Here is a 20,683-nt window from a genome sequence, read left to right as displayed (position 1 = left end):
CTCTAGACGTGAACGCGCGCTCACTCCACACTGCAGAACAGTTAGTAGCTCTGAGAATATCTAGTGAATGTACAGTGGACGTTTGTGCAGAAATAACTGCTGCAGCTCCTCCAGACCAACAGAGGTTTCCCGTGTCTTGTGAAGTGACGGGACTCCGCAGAGAGAAACGTTATCGTCTCCGACCGGGTGCCGGTGTCTCCCCTGCGGGCGCAGTGTGGAGACGATAACGTTACTCTTCCTGCTTCAGCCTCGGCACCGACCCGCTTTTCCTGCTTCAGCCTAAAAGCCAACACTAGTATCAGCATTGATTCATGGAGAGACCTTCGTCTGGTCAGCTAACATTACTGCCAAGCAGCTGAAATATAGAGTGATATTGTGCTTTTAGCTGACGTGTGTCGCCTCACTGTGTTGAGCGATGCTCAGTCATGTCTATTTAGAGCGAGCAAGCGCGAGCCCGACGCTGACTTTAGTTGACTTAACGGCCGTAGGTGTCGCTGTTAACAAGCATTTCTGAAAGTTACAAATAGTCCCTTTAAAATCATATTTGCTCCATTTCTCCCCACTGCAGCTTTAAGCTGAGAGCTGGGAGGTGAGGCTAATAAACCTCCCCCTACTGCCAACAGTCTGGACTGGATGTCTGTGGAATAACCAACTCAAACCTAACTTCCCTGCAGAGGAGGGGTAATGGGTGAGTTGTGCAGCTGAAACACAGAGAGCTCTACTGCTGCTCCACTGAAACCATCCAGAGGAGAAGAAGCGGATTTATTTAAACTCTCTTTGTTGGTGGAAACAAGCTGAAAAAGGAAAAAGGTCTCGGATGTCTTTGCAGAAGCTGCCGGGCTCTTTTGGAGTCATGTTCCCAGCTCTGCCTATGAAAGCGGAGCGCAGTCGGAATAAGGAGCGGCTGGAGGCCAGCTTGGCCGGCTTGTGTGAGCTGGAGCTGCTGAAACAGAGGCAGGAATGCCGGGTACTGAGTGCTCTCTGCCTCGGAGACTCTCCGGCTCCTGGTCGGCCGCCTTGGGGAGCTCTGCGCTCGGCACGCTGCGCACTGGACGCACCAAACAGCTCCAGGCTCCAAACTGTAAGTCAATGTTTGTCTGCTGATGGGGAGTTTGGGACTGAGTGGTCGTATAATCGATGTCCTGCTAGTTTACTGATGTAAAGGACAGTTTGTTGTGCAGTTATGCATTGAAAGTTGACTTGTCCTGCTAGTTTACTGATGTAAAGGACACTTTGTAGTGCAGATTTATGCATGTAAAGTTGTAATGCAGAGTTATGCATGTAAAGTTGACTTGTCCTGCTAGTTTACTGATGTAAAGGACACTTTGTTGTGCAGAGTAATGCATGTAAAGTTGTGCGCAATGGGGATCTGTTTGGAAAACTTCTATGAAGGGGCCCTGCAGGGATGCTTATATAATTACAGACCCACAACTTGATAAGTCTTATCAGAAGGGTTTTTGTTGACAGATGTGACCCATAAGTCTGCTGTAGGCAGAGATGTGAGCACAGTAGGGGGTGAGTGCTATGGATCTTTTTTTTTATACTTTATATGCTGACCTTTAAGGATTTGAATGTGTCATGGCCTTGAAACATTTTTCTATTCTGACTCTCTTCTTTGCAACACTGGACCTAACTCCTGGATTGGATTACCAAACACTGAATATATAGGACTAATGTGAAAATGTAAAAGAAAAGAAATTCCTCTATAAGCCTGTCGTTGACCTCAGTGTGCAGTTATGAAAAAAGAAAGTCAGGAGGGCCCCTAAAGTCACACATTACCATTTAAGGGCACATTTGAGGAGGGAGCTTCATTACTTTATAGATCTCATGCTGTGTTGTATTTATCCAGACATCTCTATCCTCTTTAGTTTTTCAGACCAACTGTTTGGTAGGAAAAAAAGCAAAAAGTAAACAATATTATGGCATCGGGCCTGTTTTGCGTCTGCTTAATGTCCTCAGCAGATGATGCTTCGGAACATAAAAGACAGGCCTCGGGTTGTTTGGATTCTCAGACGAATGCCAAATGTGAAGCATTTAAAGGCTGACTTGATTTTCAATTACTAAAATGAGAATGTAAAAATGTGTGTATTATTCAGTTACAGCCCCCAAGCTTTAGCAAACACTGTCGTATTTGAAAGACAGGAAATTTGTGTCACAGTGTCAATTTCACATTTTAAAGAGCCGTAACATTTCCTCTTGGGATCTGTCATTGCGTTGGTCCTGTATGATCTAGGATACCTCCAGTTCCCTCCGAGGCCGGTGAGCCTGCAGCATCAGCCTTGTGAGGTAGTGAGACAAATGTGTTCCTGAAAAGGGATAAGAAGATGAACCGACCCGTCCTTGGTGACTGTGACAGTGCAACGCGTTCTCATCCCAACTCGTCATACGCTGACGCTTTGCCAGACCCCTCGGCGTCACTTTTCAGTCGCAGTAAACACGCGCTTAAATGTTGTGAATTAAACAAAAAACACTATAGTTAGGTTTAGGAAAAAACCACATGGTTGGGCTTAAAACTACTACGTTTGTACGGTGAAAATGAAGCTGAACGTTTTGAACAGGAGACATGACCAAACAGCTGATTGTAACGGGACTCACGGGACACAAACGGCGGTCTCCTTGATGAAAGCCTTGTGTTTGTTGGACCCATCCACCTCCACCTCCGCCTCCCGCCCGCCTGGTGTGTCTTTCCACTTTTAAAACTATGTCACCGCACTCCCCGACACACTTTCCCTGAGCGTTTAATATTGACGCGGATGGGTTTACATTGATGGAAAGCTCGGTGCATCTCATACCGACGCTAAAGGGTGTCTTCCTTGTGTGTCGGTATCTAATGTCGACAACCGTGACGAGGCATTGTCGGTATTTGACGTCCTGAGAACAGGCTGGAATGTGAGAAATGTAAGATTGTCCACATAATATAAGATTAATTTTGTCTGACTCTTGACAAAGAAATGTTTTAAGTATCACGAGTGCACCACAATGTGTTTCAGTGAGATTAGGACACAACCCATCTGACTGGTCAGTAGACACCAAAGAGTCCCAAAACATAGAAACAACAATACAGAGGCTCATTGTAGAGACAGACGAGGAGCCAGACTGTGTTATCATCAGATCCATCTTAGGACTTTTTATCAGTCTTGAGGATTTAGAACAAATTCCAACCAGAAGTTTATGCCCGATAAAGTCCTGTAAGAAAGTCCTGTAAGCTGGAGATGGCATTTTAACACTGAGATTCAAGTGCTGTGATATTGTTCATGGAAACTTGTGAGTAATTTCACATGCATCTGTGTTCTCCCACCCTTTCATGTAGCCCATTGTTTCATTCCTAAGTCATGACACAAGATATCTAATGAGACTGTCTGCACGGCTGCGGGGTTGTTAACTGTTGACTGACGGACACTTGATGGCAGGAATTTATTTTTTATGATTGACCTCAACCCTGCATCCTAATTTGTGTTCAATCAGGTATAGGGTCGAGATTTTCATGTAGCAGGACTGTAATAAGCCTGCCAGCCTGTCTACCTCTGCTCGTGCTCTTTTTTTGCATCACCAGAGTGTTCCACGAGCTGTGAGTACAGCAATGATCGTTGTTTACGTTCATAATGCTAATTTTAGAGGGGGTGGTTTTGGAGTAATGCCTGAACAGACGGACTGTCAGTGTTGATTACTTTCTCTCTAGATTTAGGGACGTCTGGAGCTAGTGCTGCTCGCTGCTTTCATTGGAAAAGAGTTGGCACGCTGGGCTGTTTTTCAGTTGGATACTTTAGAGAGACCAGCAAGAGTAAGCTAGATTCTTAATGTTGCCGACCCCAGCTTTAAGGTCAGCCTCTTCACCATATTCTCCCTCTAAGATTGTTGCAAGTCATCAATGGAAGTGATTGACTTGTTGGGTTTACATTAGTGAATATGTTCATCCCCTCTTGTCAGCCTGGTCTCATTCCCAGGGCGTCAAATACAGTTGCTTTGTCACGCCCCTCAGCACCCCTCTGATACCGATACACAAGGCATCCTTCAGCGTCTGTATGAGACACGAGGCTTTCAAACCCATCCATGTCAATATTAGACACTCAGAGAAAGTGCTCCGGGAGTGTGGTGACACAGTATAAAGACTGAAAGAACCCACATAGGGCAGACGGGAGCTGTTCGTGTCCCGTGTGAAACCAACAATATGTTGGTGTCTTTGTGTTCACAATGTTAAGTTTCACTTTACAAACGTTACAATCTTGTGGTTTTGCTGCCTTAACCTAAGCAAGTGTTTTTATTTGAATTCACAACATTAACCACGTGTTAACTGTGACTGCAGCGGAGGGGTCATAGTTTGACGCCAAGGGGTCCTGACCAAGCGTCAGTAGGTGACGAGTTGGGAACGGGTTACTCTTGTTCATCATTTGTTTCTGAGGAAGGGGTAGCTAAATTACAAATAATTATCAATCCTAATTGTATTTTATTTCCAAAAGCACCACATTGTATCATCTTTTCTGTCAGAGTTGTTTCCTTGATTGTATCCGGATACTTTATTTCAGTCACCTCAAAATCTGCTCTACAGAGTCAGAGTCAAAGACATTTCTCGTCCCATAATTCTAATGAGCACAATTAATATTCATCAGTGTTGTTCTATGTGACTTCCATGAAGTCTCCGTCATCATGCTGAAGTCAAGTGTAAATAATCAGATTCTTTTGGAGCACATTCTTGGCACATATGTGCGCACAGTCTATATGCGTAGTAAACAAGCTGTACTAATACACTGCTAATTTCGTACCCTTGTTGATATTGCTGCCTATGGCATGTGCTTCCAACTGTTTGTCTCAGGGTTTCATGTGACACATAACTCGGCACCTTTCAGACCAGTTGAAACGTGCAACTTCTAAAGGGTGATAGATGCCAACTTTGATATTCCTTATTCAGCACCAGTTCGTCTTAGCCTGTGGATGTGTGTGTGTGTGTGTGTGTGTGTGTGTGTGTGTGTGTGTGTGTGTGTGCGTGTGGATGAGATGGAAAAAGAGGTGAAGGGACAAAGAGAAAAACCTCCTGTTTGTCAGGAGGAACGGAGTCATGCAGAGAAAGAATGCATGTTTGTGTGTGTATGAGAGAGAGTAATGTGTATGTATCCCTCAGCAGGAGCTGCTGACAGCCATGTGACAGCTGACAGCAGCTGGGGGAAGCAACACAACCTTCAACGTCTGGGTGTGTGTGTGTGTGTGTGTGTGTGTGTGTGTGTGTGTGTGTGTCTCTATGCTCTGCTTGGTAAAATAACAACAACGATAATCATATCTAAACACTGAGTAATATTAATGATCTACAAGTTATCATTTTTTCGGCATATCCGTTCCGTATCCGTCAACCAAAACAAACCGCAGCAAGCTGAAACGGAAAAGTATAAAACGTTGGAGGGTCAGCGTGGATACGACCTGCACCTTCTCATGTTAAATCCAGCGTGGTAAACACTACACATCCAGTAAAGTATGGAAACACTTTGGGTTTCACACATTGACAGGAAAAGCAGAGCTAGAGACGGACTTAGCTTGACGAAGTTAGCAGAAGCATACACGTGTGACTACGTCCGGTTTTCAAAATAAGGTGTTAACAAAAGGAACTGTATATACAAAATACACATATGGAAATAAGATTGATTGGATTATATTCACCAGAAGTATAAAACATTACATGTCCCTTATAAATTAAAACTAAAATGTGTGAGGGAAATGTCTTTATTCTTTGATTTTTGGGTTGCTGTAAAAAAAATTAATGAACACTGACTGATATATTTGACTTCAGGACATCTCTGATTACATACATGCTGAAAATCAAACATTCTTACTGTATTCATTTAGATATTTTACAAAGTAAAAGTCCAGACAAGTGTAGGATTCAACTTTTTCCCATGGTCTAGTGTTAAAAATCTCAAATATCGAATCTGAAATCTTAAAAGCAATTCAAATGAATGATGTGTTGGTTGACAGTGATGTGAGTGTCGAGTTTAAACACTCTCCTCTTCCACAACAGCTGCTGTTGAAATGCTCTTGAGCAAGGCATTAATCCACCAACTGTTCCAGGTATGGTTTACACTATGTGTATAGTCAGTCTCCAGTGGAGACCTTCTGCAGCTGTGTGTGACCGATCTGTCACTAAAGCCAACACAAACATCTCAACTGTAATGGATGTGTTTTACTTAACGTTTCGCACCTTGCTGTGCTGCGTAAACACGGTAGGCTGTCTGTAGCTGTTTAAGCTGGTGGTGGGGTATAGAGAGATGGGACTGGGGGGGGTCTTCTCTTGTGAGGTCTCCAAAACAAAAACTAGCACTTGGTTACTTTACGTCACAGCTGTGCAGCTTTAGGGGTGTCAGGACACAGTAGACACAGTAGCCTATCCTATGTCTCATTACTGGAAATGTTTCTTTAATAAAATAGAAGCTTTTATGACACACCATTCTCATATTGCTGTTAGAGTTAAAGATAATAAAGGTGAAACAGATCATGCAGTCCTTATATACAATTAAAACGGTTGAGGACAAAAACACAATAAAGCCAAAAGCTTTTTTCCACAGTGGTCCTCATTTGGAAATGACACCTTTTCAAGTCAGGCAGGACAGATTAAATGGTAATAGTGTACTCTTCTTGTCAAAGCTGCAACTCCTTGCTACGGTTGTTGGGTGGCGCTAAGAGGAATTTAAGATTTCAATTTAATTTATTGCGATATATTGCAATAAAGTGATATACAGTACAGTGATTTTAGGAAAACTGTCGGCATAAAGAACACACTACCATATGCATAAAATCTGAGTTAACTTTTTTATGCAATGAGAACAGGGGGATCTGTATTTGCATTTATCACAGTCCCTGTAACGTATCGTAGCGCTACTTTGAGAGGGAACATACAGAGAGGATGCATATTAAATAAAGTATTGTCTGAGTTAATCTTTGCATGTAAACTATTAATTAAAAATTGATAGAGTATCACAAAACATAATATTGCGATATTCGATTTTTTTCCGATATTTTCTTAAACCCCTACTGCTCCAATGTTTTGAATTAGAGCTGTCAGTGCTACATATTTCTCCTTTAATGCCAATAATCAACCACCTGATCCACATAATGTAAGCAACAACATCCAGTAACGGTAACAGAGTAACACATACAGCATGCAGAATGGGAAAACACACAGCCTGTATCTGTCATAGCACAATTCAATCCCTGTATAATTAAAGGAAAATGGTCACCGGATCAGTACGTCCGACACTAAGCCCCCCATATGTGTTCACTGTATGGCTTTAATCAAGAAAAAGGAAATGACCATGATCCCTCCAGGAGACTGGAGGAGATTTCCTGTGGTCATCGATATTTTTTTTTCCAAGAAGGATCAACTCATTTAGAGTAGATAGAGGAAGACACCATCTCTTAAACAGCTCCATCTGACTCTAATAAACTCAGGGTTGAAAAACACTGAATGTATCCTGGGCAGTGTTGGCAGCAGATAGCCGGCCTTCGCAGCCAGGGCCGTACGCAGGGTTTTAGAAACACTGAGGTCCAGAGACTGAGCTTGCTAGAGGGCGTCGGGTGCATTTGATCATGAAACATCTGAAAATGAATAAATGGGAAAAAGACTAGACAATTGAATATTACTATATTTTGCAAATCTCATGAAACTATCTTAACTAAATGCACACACAATTATGTTGTATTTATATTGTAGGATTTTGTTGATTGTGACTAACAGGACTGAATCCTATTTGCTCTAATGTGAGCGAGCCAAATAAATACCGCCGACGTCACCTCATCTTACTTTTATAAAACAGTACAGTGTAATATAGTGAGGAATGTGCTTAACACAGTGACATGAAAGCCAACGTTTTATTACTTTTATAACAGATGCTAAGGTAAATCATCTCCTCCTGGACCAAAACATCCGTCCAACTCCATCAACACTTTCTGAAGAAGTTCAGTTGTATATCTGAACACATCTGGGTCCTTGAGGTATAAGTAAATTCAAAATTAGCATCCCTATTACCATCACAAAGGAGCTTAGCGAGAGTTAAGATGACAATATGAAAAACAACAACTGAGTCCCTCCATCTTGCTATTACACACCGATTTCTCTAAAACTACTGCACATCCTTACTCTGGCTTATATGGTTAGTTCATAAAACCAAACAAACCTAATCCTACCTTTGCCTTATTTAGACATTCACAGTAATGACATACTTGCATGTAAACAGACTGTGTGTGTGATTAGAGGGCAGCTAGAGAACATGTGAAGATCTTGTGTTTTTACAGTGTCGGGTAATGGTTTAAATTATAAAGACCGACAGCTCTTAAATGGGGGGGGGAATCTGTTTTCAGTCTGTTTCTTTTTACTCTTTTGAAACATTACTCACATGATTCCTGTTTCTGTCCAACTCATATGGTTTCCTCCTCCTCTTCCTCTCCTTCTCTAATCCCCTTTACCTTAATAAAGATAACCTTTCTCCTTTTCGTTCCTGACCTTTGCCTCTCCATCCTTTACCTCTTTTCTTGTCACGGTGACAGCGGTTGATTTCAACCATTTCTGAAGTATTTTTTAGTTTTGGAATCGAATGTTCAAGGTGCGGTGCTTACTTATCAGTACAAATACACAAATACATGTGCCGCATAACTGCAAGTCCACCACTGTGAAATGACCTTTCATTGAGACCGCCTTCTCAAAAAGCATTCCTACCCCCACACCCAACCAACCACTAACACACACACACACACACACACACACTCACACGGTGTATCTATTCATCTGTGCTCATGTTTCAAACCGGTGTATGTCTCAATTTACATTTCAAATTAAGGTCTTGGGAGAGTTTAGCAGAGCACATCTCTGTGCCACGCCTTAATTCAAGACAAAATAATACAGCCACTATTGCAAAAATCCTCACATAGCAGCATGCATCTACTCTAAATTCCACGGCTGGATTCATTCTTAAAATGCATCGATCTTTGCTAGGCTTGTTTAAAGGCTTGTGCAGAAGAAGATGACAAATCTAATTGGTTGACTATATAAGTACACTGTTTGACAAACACATTCCTGTGAAGAGAGAGAGAGCTTGTGTTTGTGGAATGCACATTCTGTTCAGTCTCTGTGTGAAGCTGACAGACATAGTTTCAGGTGTTATTAGTCAGCAATGTAAAAGTAATGAATGCATGAAGTGTTGTTCATTTCATGCCACGGCTGCATATTATTGCAGGAGTGATTGTTATTCTTGTCAACTTATAAGACTAAACCTGAAAAAAAGCACTTATTGAAGGGGAGATAGAAATCATTGCAAACTCTACGCACAAATTTACGTCCTTGCCAAGTTTGACTTTTGTAAACTGTGTGGGACGCAGCCGTACCGATGCTTTAGAGTTTGACCCCTGCAGAACCACTGAAAGTGTGACAGTCAGCTTTACAGCTCAAAGCGTCAACAGTACCGAAGGTGTGCACATGTGTGCGAGCACGAGTGTGTGCTTTCGTGCATGGCTGCGTTGTCTGTCTATGCAAAGACATGAGCGTGTGTGTGTGTGTACGCGTGCACACATCAGGGAAACAAGCAGCCATTGAGCCGGCGTGGTCTCACATAAATAGCTGCTTAAACCCACACACAACCCCTTTTATACAGTGCATGCCTGACATAAACCCAGCTTAATTTTGCATGCACAGGCATGTACACACGCACACACATACACACTGAATCCTAAGCCTGCATGTGTTAAAGAGTCTTGTGATGCACAGACGAAGTTAACGGTTTGAATCTTCAAGGAGAGAGAGGGCAGCATGTTGTGGGAATTCCTCTTTCCTTTAAGTGAAATCTGCAAAACAGAAAGACCGCTTTATTAAATTCCTACAACTTAAAGCTGCTTTTGATGAGAAGTGGGTGAAATTATTCTCAGATGCATATGATTTTTACGGTATGATGAGCATGGATTTGTTATAAAATGAGTACTCCCGAAGAAAGGGCTTTGTTGTTTTACTTCAAATACCCCACATATAAAAAAATAAGGTTCACAAATATATTTCTGATGCACACACAAATACATTTTTGTTTAGAATTGTAATAGAAATCCACAGATATATGTATAAATATATGTAAATCATACCCTCGTGGGGACACGCTCATGTGATTAGCTGATAAGGAGGGAGACATCTGATTGGCTACAGATAATTCCCTGTTGAAAAAAATGCATTTGTGGATCGTTCACGTCAGGCTAGTCTCAAACAACCCACACAAATGCAGTGAAGTTCACATATGACAAGCAGTTTATATATAAATGTAACAACATACAAACTTGTTTTTGATGAAACTCCCCCCAACAATATTTTATTGAATTTTCAAGATCAAAATAGAATATAAAAACAGAAAGCACATGACAGCAAGGATAGATACGAGCAGGTCGCAGACCCAAAGGGTTGAAAAAAAACAAAAAAAAACAGCATGGTATGTAGTGTAGATCTATACATTACATGAAAAGACATTATACATTAGTCTCAGGGCTTAGATACATTATACAGATCAGGCAAGGCAGTAAAATGGCCAGAAGAGAACGTTAGACATTCATGGGGGCACTGGAAGGGCGCCAGTCCACAGTGCAATGCCCTCTGCATATTAAATCTGCTTTACAGTTTGGGAGGTGGTTTAGAAAAGGTGCCCACAACTCTCATTCCCCTTCAAGATTGAGCTCAAGCGCTCCATTGGCAAAACTTTAAAGATTTCTCCATGCCACTGGTTAACAGTAGGAGGTCTGCATCTTTTGGCTAATATGAGAAACTTGTTCAGAAGTTTTTGTTGGACACTTCGTCAAAGATTCAGCAAAAACAGACCAGGATTCATTTGTATTTCCTTATCAAAAAAAGTTCCTGTGAGACTTTTCCCCATAAATTAGATATCAGATGGAAGTACCAGACGCAATGTATGTAAGACCCAATCTCTTTCTTTGCACTTGACACAGAGGGGAGAAATCCCAGGATAAAAAGAATGAAGGGAGTGGGGAGTGCGCTGCAATCTGTGGAGGATCCTGTACTGACTCTCTGTTAGCCTATTACACAAAAAGACTCCCCAGCATCGGACCATGCCACCTCCCAAACTCCGTCTCCCTCTCCCATACCCCTTTAACTCTGTCAATGTTGAATGTGTTGATTGTAATCTTTCATAAAAATGAGCTCATTAACATGTTGTCTATTGTCTATTAATCCTCCAACTTTTGGTGGAGCGGCTGCTTAGCTGATGGTAAAACTTGGTAAAGCTGTCCGGTGCGGTGTTGTGGCTCAACTCACATCAAGTCAACGCTGTAAGCTATATTCGGAAAGGGGCCCACCGATGCTATACCAGTATGACTTTCAGAATGTACATTCTAGTTTTCCAATCGTCCAACTTGCTTCTGCCAAACAGCTTCTCTTCTGGTCTCAAAGACCAAGTGTTTGGAAAATTGGATTGGATCAAAAACTTGGGGTGGCTTCTCAGCCGCCACTATTTATTGAAACTTTCCTACAGCAACAGTTACTATCCATTTTCTAAAGCGAATAGCCAGATGTGATTATGTAGGAAAGAAATACTTAATTTCATGACTTCCATGCACATTTATAGATATGATCTACTTTCGCAATGCAGCCGGTGGATGAATCATGAAGGCTGTTATCTGCTCTGTTTGGAGAGGCTGCATTCCTCACAAACGTCACGTGAGACAAACTGGAAATGTGCTGACACAGTTCAAACTCTGTTTGTGTAAGGCAGCTAATGTGCGGTATTTGGTTCTCTTGGTTCAGCTGGAGGATATTATGATGTCTTGCATTGCATTACAGAAACAAAAACTAGCCTTACAAAAACACATTGGAAGCTCCCACTTCTCATCTCTAGAGCGGCGCAAAGCTTTCCAATAACTTCCCAGTGTGTAAGCGCTAGTCATCCTCTCTCTCTCTGCTTCTTTCTCACGCTCTGATGATGATGATGCAGAAGAAGAAGCAACAGGTTAGTTAAAGCAGAGACATCATGTGGTACCACAGTGGCAAGATCGTTAAAGTGTAACTTCACAACAAGCCCCCAGGAAGAGCGCCGGTCGTTGATCCCAACTTTCATAGTGCCCAAACTAAAAAGTCTCTTCCCGGTCAAAGTAGTCTCCCAGCGGCGGGGAGGATGAGGGAGGGCATTTTAAAAATTTGCATTTCATGATGTAGATTAGTCCCAAACGATGATGGTGTGTTGAGCCACTTTCAACCATGAAATGCAGATTTTATATAAATTTGGTAAGAATTTGGTAAAAACACCAGCACTGATGTGTTTCATCACAGTTCAGTTACACTTTAATATCAATCATACATATCAAATGTGTAAATTTAACCAATGTTAAGCTATTTTAGGCCATATTTTGCATTGAGGATGGTCTCTCTACTAAATAAATGCATGAATTAGTATTAAACAGTGATGTAATACCTGTAAGATCATGCCCCACAGCATTAGCCTACTGGCCTCTCGTCCGTGTTGACGTGTCGTCAGATCAGATTTGGTGGAAAATCTGCTGAGTTGCTTTACAGCAGGACCACGAATGAAGTGTTGTTCTAAAGAGATTAACCAGAACTCCAGTTTTCAGTCCCATGCTGTATATTGATAGTTGGAGGGAAAGTGACATCATCCTGTTCATTAAAACAGACGACGCCAGGGAAAGTCCGTACGTGTCAGGGCAACGAGGAGAGGGACGTGATTGCGGATCAGGGGAATCTAAAAGTTAATCCTGAAGGATAACCACAAAAATCTCCCTACACTCAATATATCTTGAAAAGACTAACACTAAAACAATGTTGCCGAGCATCTGACTAAACATGAAGGAAACAAAGGAACCAGCGAAGGCAGGCCACACAGACCTAACCCGCTCTAAGAGACTCTGAGAAGAACCTAAATGGTGAGCAAATCCCGCAGATAGGTTCACGTGGTACTTCTGCAGATTCACACACTGCTATACAGATAGAGCAAAAACAGGACAACCCTCTCACTACCTCTAACAAAGAGACAATGAGTCAACATCTGAGCAGTGAAACCAGGGGTAGATATACTGTATAGGCTCCAAGCAGCTGATTCTCATCAGGGACAATTAGGCTCCACAGCTGCCTCTCCTCAGAGATGATTAACCCAACCCGCCTGCTGAGTGGCAAGTGACCCTCACAGTACACAGATTTATGGGAAAATTACCTCACTGATGTGAAGTAGATGTTGCATGAGACAATAGGGATACATATTTTGATTTATCCATCGTGCAGATATCCTGAATCTAGATATTGAATTATTATCATAACTAATCGTAGCTGGTTTTCCTCTCATGTCCTGACATACAGCTGTTGTCCTGTAAGTGTGTCAGAAGAAAGAAGACTTCTCCTAGTCTCCATGTTTTAGCATCTCTGGTTAGGATGACAGAGTTGTATTCTGCTATCATCCTATCAGACACTGGATGTGCATGTCTTACCGTGTGTTATTAGAGTTTTATGGAAAACATAAGTACTACAGACGTTTCCCCACTGAGTATATAACTTTGAGTTTATCTCCTGCAGTATCACCACAGGGATTCCTGAGGTTTATAATCTTTGACAAGTAGTAGCTGCACTATAAAACAAAGATCTTCAACAGACATTTGATGGATTTTCTGCATTAAGCAGGTTTTTGGAATTTGTATCTCAAATGTGAAACATGTGGGTTTGGTTGGGCATCCATAAAAATCAGCTGACCAACTGCTGTGTTTTTATTTGATTAAATTCATGCAGTCTTTTAGTAGCCTACCAGTATTTTCCAGTGTATTTTCACATATTTGTCATGTCGCAGTTCGGGGTGTGGATTGTGTGGGTGTTCTTAACCCTTATCCAAATTTATGGATAGGACAAAAAGTGAAAAAAACTGTTCCCACATTTGTCATTTTCTGTAAATTACTGCAGGGTCACGAGGGTGCTTTTGTGTGTTCGGGTTGAGTTAAGATAATGCACAGATCTCTGGAAAACATCCAGCTTCCCAAGATCTTCGAAGTTAAATCATGATAATATGAATACACATTCAGTGTACACCATGATGATGAGTAGGCTGCACAAACATTATATTTGGCCAAACCCTTTTGTGTGGGAAGTAACATTTACATAAAATGTCATGCAAGAATGAAATGGTGAACAAGGACCAGCTTGTTGCTGCTTTCATGATAGTGGAAATAGTTGAAAGTGGACTTTGTGCAGCCACAACTACATAGCAGATGAACAAATGACTATTCCCCTGAAAGTTGAAATGTTGTTCTTCATACTTTGGAGAGCAGTGATGGTGTAATACGACTGAACAGAGTGTGAAGTGTTGAAGCGTGGCGCGGTGGGATGAATGTAGAAAATTAGGGCTCTTTCTCTTCAGTGTGCATCCTCAGTAGTGTTTTGATCATGCATTTGAGAGTATTCCCATCTAAGTACAATCTCTTGACTGACTCTGTCTCTCTCTGTGTGTCTTTCAGAGCATTCTCCAGTGCACGCCCCGGGGTATGAAGGTGTCTTTAGAACAGCAGGTGGCAGAGCTGAAGGTGAATACTGAGGTCAAATCAGCAGATTCCCCTGCTGATCTAGAGGACAGTCATCTCATTTCAGGTAAAATAATCAACTCTGCTTCTCCCAAAGAGAAAATTCCACTGCAAAGCACATGCAATTTTTATGTTGGACACTAGATAAGCTTATTTTACAACATCAAATGTTTCAGTACTTTGTGCAGAATAAAGATACTAAACTGCCTTCATTTAAAAGTCTGGATGAGCTCCAAGCTGCATGAAGGGAGCGATAACTATTGTTGCACCAAAACATGCCCCGTGTAATGAACAGTCTTCATCAAGAGCAATCATTTTTCTCTCTGCTGTAGACACTGAGGTCTTTAAGGATGCAGTTTAGTGTCTGGCAAACAAACATCAAGCAGACAAATCTATTACACATCCCCAGTGACTCAGCATCCTCCATCACTGAAGTCTAAACCACATCTAAGCCCAAACTTCATAAATCCACATATAGAGAAATAAGTGTTCATACTGGGAAGTTGATTTACCCAAAAGAAAAAAGATCCGCTGAGTTACGGACGTCTCTTTCCCAATGTAAGTCTATGGGGAAAAAGTCTTTTTGGGCCAAATGGCATCACGTGACTCTTCCTGGGGGCATGCTAACAGTAGATAGTCTAAAATAAACTCTTCATCTATGGCTAGAGAGGCAGTCATAGCGGGTGAGAGGAGAGGCAGGGCCAGCAAAGCATGTTGGAGGCTCCACATCCAGGGGTAGCGGTAGCAGACCCCGCGCTCCCTCTGGTTCTCCAACATGCTGTGCGGGCCCTTGCTTGACTCTCAGCTGCCTGGCTCTGTCCCACAGCTGCTAACCATCCTCCAGCAAGCCCAACTGTGCTCCGCTACTCCTCTGCTCTCAGACAACCAGAGGGAGGCCGGCGGGGTTGGTCTGCTCTGAAAACGTTAATAATAAATGTTCCTAAAACTGCCATCAAAAGAGAGATAATTTTACTTAACAGCAAGAATGATTCTGATCACTTTCTTTGTCTCTGCTGTGTTTGTCAGGTGAGGTCCATGTAGCCAGGAAAAATGGATCTCCTGAGTCAAATTACCACCCTTTGGCCCCTCGTTCCCTCTCAGCACCTGGTGGGACAGGGGAGACAGAGACAGGAGAAACATGGCTGCCAGACCCAACAAGATTGGCCACGGTTACTGATAATTCGGGGGAGATGAGGGATGTCCCCAGTCAGGAAGATTATCAACAAGCCCAAAAGGTTGAGACCTATATGTTAGGATTGATCCAACGTCGAGCTGTACCCACACGCCCCTCAAAGCCCCGCACCAGCCTGGCACATGATCCCCGAGCTGCGAGTGTGGTGAGGCAGAGTAGTTTATGCCGCAAGGAGGAGCAACCTTCACCAAAGCAGGTGTCTGTTCAAGAGATGTCTACTCCGTCCCAGTGTTCAGAGGGAACTGCTCCACAGGCTTTCCATAATCTCGATCAGGAGCCTTACCTCGGGACGGAGTTTACTGAAGATGCCCCACCCCCGTACCATCACATCCAGCAAAGTATCCAGCATCAACCAGGGCTTTATCACAGGCCCAGGCAGGCCTCCATGATTACCACCACCCGCTCAACATTACTGGACTATCCATCTTGCAGAGTGCTGCAAACCCTCCCAGACTCCAGTAACAGCGAGCCTGATTCACCCCAACATTTCACCAACTACCCCTCCCCTCCAGTTCCATCAAAGCCTCACCAACCACTTTCACCTGATGAGCAGCTGGTCAACGCAGAGTATATTCCAGCCCAGCCTTGCCGAGCCTTCACCAGAGCTTACGCACATCACCAACCCAACCCCCACAAAGGGTCTGGGGTGCCCAAACTCAACCGCAGCACATATTCCCCAGAAAGAAGCCATCATCATCAAGAGCAGCAGCCCACGGCATCTCAGATCCAACCTTCCAGATCCCGAGGGGGCCCAAAGAAGTGTCGCTCTTATGAGGAAAGAAATGGTGCCAGCAGGAAGCCAGGGAAGAAGGCATGTAGGTCTCAGTCAGAGAACAGCCTGCAAAGGGTTTCAGAACGCAAGTGCAATACAGTAGAGAGAGACGGTGGAGGAAGTGGAAGCGGTGGAAGGGGAAGCCGCAGTAGTCAATCCAGGAGCAAGAAACAACAGCAAGGAGGTCAGAGCTGTCAGCGCTGGCAGTCCAACATGGAGCTCAGCCAAGATGAGGCTGACCAGCCACCCATGCAGGCACCCATGCAGGCACCCATGCAGGCACCCATGCAAGGCTCTTCGGCTTCAAACCAAAGGGACCATTGTGCAAGACGCACGCGCAAATCTCGCCCTACGCAAGCATCACATGCCTACCCACAACAGCTCCACTCCCACCATCATCAGCATATGGAGTACCAGTTAGAGAGGGACCAAGTGCTGTGTCAGCCTAGCGAGGACTACCCTCACCCACGTCAGGGTGAGTCTGAGTCCAGCATGAGCGAGGCTGACTCTCCAGATTCCAGCTCTTCATCCAGTGATTCAGATGAGAGTGGTGGTCTGGTTTGGCCCCAACAACTACCCCCTCAACTTTCCCCCCCATCACCTTCTGCCCCACCTGGGGCCCCTCAGCAGCCAAAGGCTTTTGTCAAGATTAAGGCTTCACATGCCCTTAAGAAGAAGATCCTGCGCTTCCGCACTGGTTCACTGAAATTAATGACCACTGTATGAGATGGGATACTGGCCAAACTGATGGAGCTTTGGACCACAAACCACAGCGAATATAAAAACCAATGTGTACATGGAAGTTCTATGTTCTTGGTTGACTGAATTGATTGGATGGTTTAGATATGCCTTAACAAGCAACGAAGGATTTGGCCATCACTATATCAGCTGTTGTTGAATTGTATATGAAGTGTTACATTTTACTAAAAGTCTTATATGGATGACTCATGTTTTGTCAAAGGGTACCATTAGGGGTGTAACGACACGTTTTTACAACGATACGATACGATTTCCATGGTTCCGATACGATTCAAGGACAATATTTGTCTCATCTAGAACGATACGATACGATTCAATGATTTGGAAACGATACAGTAACTTTTTTTGTCAGTGTGACTGAGGAATCCTGACTTGCACTGTCCAGTATCAGCTATCTATTTCACAAAGTTTTTCTTGTAAGGGAATCAGGGATAAATTAATTTTGGATATAAACAAGTAAACAACGATTAATGGCAAATACATACAGTTTTTATTTGAAAATAATAAAAAGTGTAACTTCAGGACCTGCTGCTTCAGTTCTCAAGATACAAGGCAGTGCAATACTTAACACAAATATAATAAACTGACTTCTATTCAAGTTAAATGAACAGTGGTTTAACCTGCTGCTTCTGTCCTCGTTTTCAGTATAAACGGTAGAGCAATAATACAGAGATCAACCGCTGATAGTGATCAAACAGCTGATAGTGATCAAACAGCTTGGGACAAAATCATTCCTCTACAAACGCTGTTTAAATAATCTGCTTATAGTAATCAAGTAGTTCACCTACAGTGTTCATTTGGGGTCTTTTCATACATGAAAACATCTGGAAAAACATTTTGAAACTATGTTAGACTAACGTTAGTTGAATTTCTGTTTTGTTTTTTACTTTACTCCCGTGATAATTTGCCTCGCGGACCGTCTGCTCTCCGGCTGGATACGTGAGGCTGATGCTGCGTGCACAGCGATATCATGACAGGGAAGGGAAAGTCATTTTCTCTGAATGAAAAAACAACAGCGCACGACGAGGAAAGGGCCGGTGGGTGAGGCCGCCCTCGTCAAGTGGATTCAGTGCGCCGTTCGTCTGCATGCACGCCATGGATGGAGAGTGAACCGGAGTAACGTTTAACATTTCTTTATCAATAAAAGTGCTATAAAAAACTTTCATACAACGTTTGTCATCCTTAAATACAAGGTGCAAATCCTTAATATCGATACGATCGATACGATCGATTTTTGCGTTTCATTTTATATCGATATACGTCTCCTGTGAAGGACGACTTGCCGAGTACCTATCGATGTAGTTGGATCGTAGGAATATAAATCGATACATCGATGTAGTAGATGAATCGTTACACCCCTAGGTACCATATTTGGCCACATTGGCCCCTAAACATCCCCACCTATCAACATGCACACACCCACTGATGTCTTTGAGGTCACAGTGAACTGTATTTCATGACTTTAATTTCTGGCGAGGCACAGATTAATCCCCAATACACCCACCATTGTAAAGGACATTGGGTCTTTTCATATTCGTATCCTAAACTTGTGTGGCTTGTTCATACGAGTGTTCCAAGTCAGATTCACCAAACTGTCTTAACCACACAAATAGTGGGATTCAACACGACAAACCTCCTGTTCATGTGCATTTTTTGAGAATTTTTATCATTAGCATAAGCAACACTTTGCTATGTAGAGATACCTGTTCTTTAAAGTATGATTTGGTTGCCAGGTTGTCAGCATCTATTTAAAAGAAGGACCGTTTGTCTCCAAGTTTAACATACTGGTTTCTATCCTATTTTAAGCAAATTCTTCAACAGTTACACACGCGCACATCGTAGCCTACAACGCTGACACAGACCACAGCTTTCTTATATTTGTATTGTGAAATCCTCTTTTGTTGCTAAAATGATGCATGCCTGTTATTATTGAATTGTCATACTGTAATTTAATAGGAAGATAACTCAAGACAAAGAACCAAAAGTTAGTGCTTCCTACATGTTATTCTTCATAAACATACAGTTATTAAATATATCGTGGGTGGAAATAAATGGGAAAATGTGACCATGAAATGAGTAGTTGTGAAGGAGTGGATATGTTTGTGCTGTTCAAATTGCTTGAGAGACAGTCTGTCAGGAATTTGTGGTCTCACTGTAGAAAGAACCGACTTTTAGCTGACGGAGTATGCAAGTCTTTGACATTTGACAGCAGACACAAACCAGCAATATACCACAGTACCAGTACGATTTAAATTGTTTTCGGAGAGATGAAATGTCTCACTCACAGAGTCAAGTATTCTTACAAAGACCTTGTTTAAAATGTTATGTAGCAAATGACAGTTTCTACTGTTTTAATGTTAATAGAAAGCTACCTGCTAATCAATACAAATGTGACTAATAAAAATGTGCATGCCCAAAGAATGTAACGTTACAATGTCACTTTGAGTATTTGACAGTATTATCATTTAAAGTGCACTAGCCAACTAACTATTAGCTTCTTTTTGTATGAAATTGGTTTGACAAAATGTATGAAATTAAAGTGTTTGTTTTAAAAATAACAAAACAATGCAAGTGTGTTTTTTATTCTAGGAAAACATTGCTACATCAACCAGTCGTTTTTTCAATGGAGGTTTTTGTTCAATGCATCATGCTGGGTTTTACTAAATGGCAAGACGATGTTAATGTCACCAGGCGGATCACACCGACACTACGGGGAGATTTAATCCTGTCATAGGCTCTTTTGCTCCCTGCAACCACGTACAGTATCTCATATCTGAATTTACTTCATCACATCTTTGAAATAACACAAACATCTCTCCAACAGTACAACATGTTACACACCATTTGTGCACCACTGCAAACGCTTCCACCACAGACCACACCGGGTTCATTGCAATGTGCATAAACGGTTTAGCATGTTAATTAGTGGAGCTAATAGCAGGTCTTCAGAGAGCTCCAGGTCCAGTCAGGCAGGTGGGGAGTGATTGAGGGAAGACAGCGTGATGAAGTTGTCAGTATAGTCATATAACTGTGTGAATGTACAGCAGTAGCAGTATTGCTATTCAAATCTTTATTCTTCAACTTCTTCTTCTTCCATACATTCAGCGTACAATATTCAGCTCTTTAAGGACATTCCTGCTTGTATACAACTTTTGTATACCTTTTAAAATATTAAACTTTTTCCAACATTTTTTTCTAATGGAAGTATACTTATATTACTACAACAACTGAAATTACTACTAGGGTATTTTACTGCTACCACAACACCTACTGTTACAACTCAATTACTACAATAAAGCAACTATTAATACTGATAATACAAGCGCTACTGTACCATGTATAGTATAACTGTACTAATGTACTACAGCTACTACTGCTACTACCTCTATTACTGCACTACTACTACTAATCCTGCTGCTATTACCAGT

The 20,683-nt window shown here is 42.3% G+C and overlaps 1 protein-coding gene across 1 annotated transcript; it reads left to right on the top strand.

Annotated features, from left to right (window-relative positions):
- The first annotated feature begins 655 nt into the window (after positions 1-655).
- Positions 656-19,818, top strand: LOC141752649 (uncharacterized). Its single transcript, XM_074610723.1, has 3 exons — positions 656-1,081; positions 14,470-14,599; positions 15,559-19,818. The coding sequence occupies exons 1-3, from the start codon at positions 818-820 to the stop codon at positions 17,220-17,222; spliced, it is 2,058 nt and encodes a 685-aa protein (XP_074466824.1). The 5' UTR covers positions 656-817; the 3' UTR covers positions 17,223-19,818.
- Positions 19,819-20,683: the final 865 nt, after the last annotated feature.

This window comes from Sebastes fasciatus, chromosome 16, assembly GCF_043250625.1.
Source record: "Sebastes fasciatus isolate fSebFas1 chromosome 16, fSebFas1.pri, whole genome shotgun sequence".
NCBI lineage: Eukaryota > Metazoa > Chordata > Actinopteri > Perciformes > Sebastidae > Sebastes > Sebastes fasciatus.
Note: the sequence above shows the minus strand (reverse complement) of the source record. Positions and strands in the feature narration are given on the sequence as shown.